The 1,375-nt window shown below is 40.9% G+C and overlaps 1 protein-coding gene across 1 annotated transcript; it reads right to left on the minus strand.

The window, feature by feature from the left end:
- Positions 1 to 693: 693 nt before the first annotated feature.
- On the minus strand, positions 694 to 945 carry LOC309965869 (diphthamide biosynthesis protein 3-like; the record flags this gene model as incomplete). Its single annotated transcript, XM_082845688.1, has 1 exon — positions 694 to 945. One exon carries the CDS (start codon positions 943 to 945, stop codon positions 694 to 696), a length of 252 nt encoding a protein of 83 aa, XP_082701814.1.
- Between the last annotated feature and the right edge of the window lie 430 nt (positions 946 to 1,375).

Below are 1,375 nucleotides of genomic sequence, written 5' to 3' on the forward strand. Positions count from 1 at the left end.
AGTACAAACTGTAATAAAGATTAGAAAAGGAGGGAATACTCCCAACTTATTTATGAGGCCATATAATCTTTTTTTTTAACCAACTAAAAAATAAAATCTCTCTCTCTTTTTTTTTTTTTTTTGCGGTACGCGGGCCTGTCACTGTTGTGGCCTCTCCCGTTGTGGAGCACAGGCTCCGGACGTGCAGGCTCAGTGACCATGGCTCACGGGCCTAGTCACTCTGCGGCATGTGGGATCTTCCCGGACGGACCGGGGCACGAACCCGTGTCCCCTGCATGGGCAGGCGGACTCTCAACCACTGCGCCACCAGGGAAACCCTAAAATCTCTTTTTAAATTAAAGAATCCTAATGACTTTGAGGTAGATGAAGCTGTTATCAGATAATGAAGTAATTAGGTGTAAGATATAAAAATAACAAAACTGAGAGAAAGAAAGCACTGATTTGAAATTATCTTCTTTAAGTTTGGATGGAAAATTAAGAGCACGTCCAATTCAAAGTTCTAGGCATAAAATCCAGGTATGTCATGTGGTGGACTTGCTTCTTCAACTTGGCAGCCAATGGGAAGAATCCACACTCTATGGACCAGCAAACTAAAAAATGACTGTCACCATGAAGAAGTCAGTGACTTTGCATTTGAGTTTTCCGTCTTGGCTCATTCCCCAAAGTTCAGGCTTTGGAGTCCTAAAGTCTTCTTCAACATTTAACTAGTTCTTCGTTGGTGGAAGGGGCTGGGACTGTCTCTCCACATGTAAACTGATTTTTGTCATAAGTCACTTTTATAATGAGAGAGCAGCTAGGGCACGTTACCACGTCTTCCCTATTCTCCAGATCTTCCTTGGTGATGCAGAAGTTACTCCCACATGGGCAGGGGTAGAAGTACTTCTCTGAGTCCTCGTCATGTTGGAAGTCCTCAGTCTCCACCTCGTCGTGAAACATCGCCATCATTACTGGGGCCAGCAGAGGTCTGTCACCTCCGCTGTCCGACCCAGGCCAGGGCATGTTCAACTTGGCCATATAGTCTTGATTTTCAAACAAGAAAAGGATAATATGAGAAAAGAAAATTACAGATAATTTCCTGAGGATTTTAAGTGTAGAAATCCTAAATAAAATATTTGCAAACTAAGTCCAACAGAGTATAAAAGTAAAATATACCATGTAGTTCACAACATTAACAGCTTTAAGGACAAAATAACATGATTATCTTAAAAGGTTTTGAGAAATATTTCATAGAAATCGAGCATAAATTCATGATAAAAATTCTTAGCAAATCAAGAATTTGCTTAACCTAATGAAGGACAATTATGTTATGGCAAACATGGGGAAACAGTAGGAGCATTCCATTTAACATCGGGAATGATTAAGGGTGCCCAGTATC

This window comes from Leucopleurus acutus (genome assembly GCF_964270905.1).
Source record: "Leucopleurus acutus genome assembly, chromosome: 8".
Classification (NCBI taxonomy): Eukaryota; Metazoa; Chordata; class Mammalia; order Artiodactyla; family Delphinidae; genus Leucopleurus; species Leucopleurus acutus.